The sequence below is a fragment of the Buceros rhinoceros genome, unplaced genomic scaffold (genome assembly GCF_000710305.1).
Source record: "Buceros rhinoceros silvestris isolate BGI_N320 unplaced genomic scaffold, ASM71030v1 scaffold28557, whole genome shotgun sequence".
Classification (NCBI taxonomy): Eukaryota; Metazoa; Chordata; class Aves; order Bucerotiformes; family Bucerotidae; genus Buceros; species Buceros rhinoceros.
Window position 1 is genome coordinate 1,001 of NW_010421998.1, and position 980 is coordinate 1,980.

General features: G+C 64.8%; 1 protein-coding gene across 1 annotated transcript in view; it reads left to right on the plus strand.

Moving 5' to 3' along the window:
• The window catches only part of LOC104496742 (U3 small nucleolar RNA-interacting protein 2-like), a gene marked incomplete at both ends in the record, with an annotated part of 1,931 nt that extends 956 nt beyond the window's left edge, over positions 1–975 (plus strand). The window contains 4 exon segments of the mRNA XM_010139905.1: positions 41–133; positions 434–534; positions 676–810; positions 963–975. Coding sequence (XP_010138207.1) covers positions 41–133; positions 434–534; positions 676–810; positions 963–975 — 342 coding nt within the window.
• Between the last annotated feature and the right edge of the window lie 5 nt (positions 976–980).

The window sequence follows — 980 nt, forward strand, 5'->3', positions numbered from 1 at the left end:
GCCGAGGGGCAGTTCTCAGGCATCCCCTGCTGTCCGCCAGGCCACGGGAGACAGGAACAAGCTGATCATGATCTGGGATGCAGCCACCTGCAAGCGCCTGCACATCTTCACTGGGCACCGTGATGCCGTCTCGGTGAGTCAGCACGATCGGCCGCCGTGCCTGTGGGGCCGGGCAGCCACGTCCTCCCCGGTGCTCCTCACTGCTGCACCCATGTCCGTGCATCCCCTGCTGTCCGCCAGGCCACGGGAGACAGGAACAAGCTGATCATGATCTGGGATGCAGCCACCTGCAAGCGCCTGCACATCTTCACTGGGCACCGTGATGCCGTCTCGGTGAGTCAGCACGATCGGCCGCCGTGCCTGTGGGGCCGGGCAGCCACGTCCTCCCCGGTGCTCCTCACTGCTGCACCCATGTCCGTCCATCCGTCCGCAGGGCCTGTCCTTCCGGAAGGGCACGCACCAGCTGTACAGTGCCTCCCATGACCGCTGCGTCAAGGTCTGGAACGTGGCAGAGAACGCCTACGTGGAGACCCTGTAAGTCCCCGGCGGGGGACCCCGCTGACCCCACTGCCACGGAATGTGCCACCAGCCCCAGAGGAGGCGAGGCCGCAGGGGGAAGGAGGTGGCAGAGGGAGGGTTGTGCTTGCCAGAGCTCTTTGCCATCTCATCCTCCAGGTTCGGGCACCAGGACGTCATCACGGGGCTGGACAGCCTGAGCCGGGAGTGCTGTGTGACGTCAGGGGGACGGGATGGCACCGTGCGGCTCTGGAAGATCCCTGAGGAGTCGCAGCTCGTGTTTTGTGGGCACCAGTAGGTCTGGCAGGTCCAGCTGGGGCAGCAGTGCACGGGTGCCCAGCGTCACCAGGAGCCTGCATCACCGGGGATGCTGATGCCCTGGTGAGCTCTTATCTCCTAAGTAGGATCCCAAACCACGCTGGTAACTGAGCCCCTTCTCTTCACAGGGGCTCCATCGATTGTAT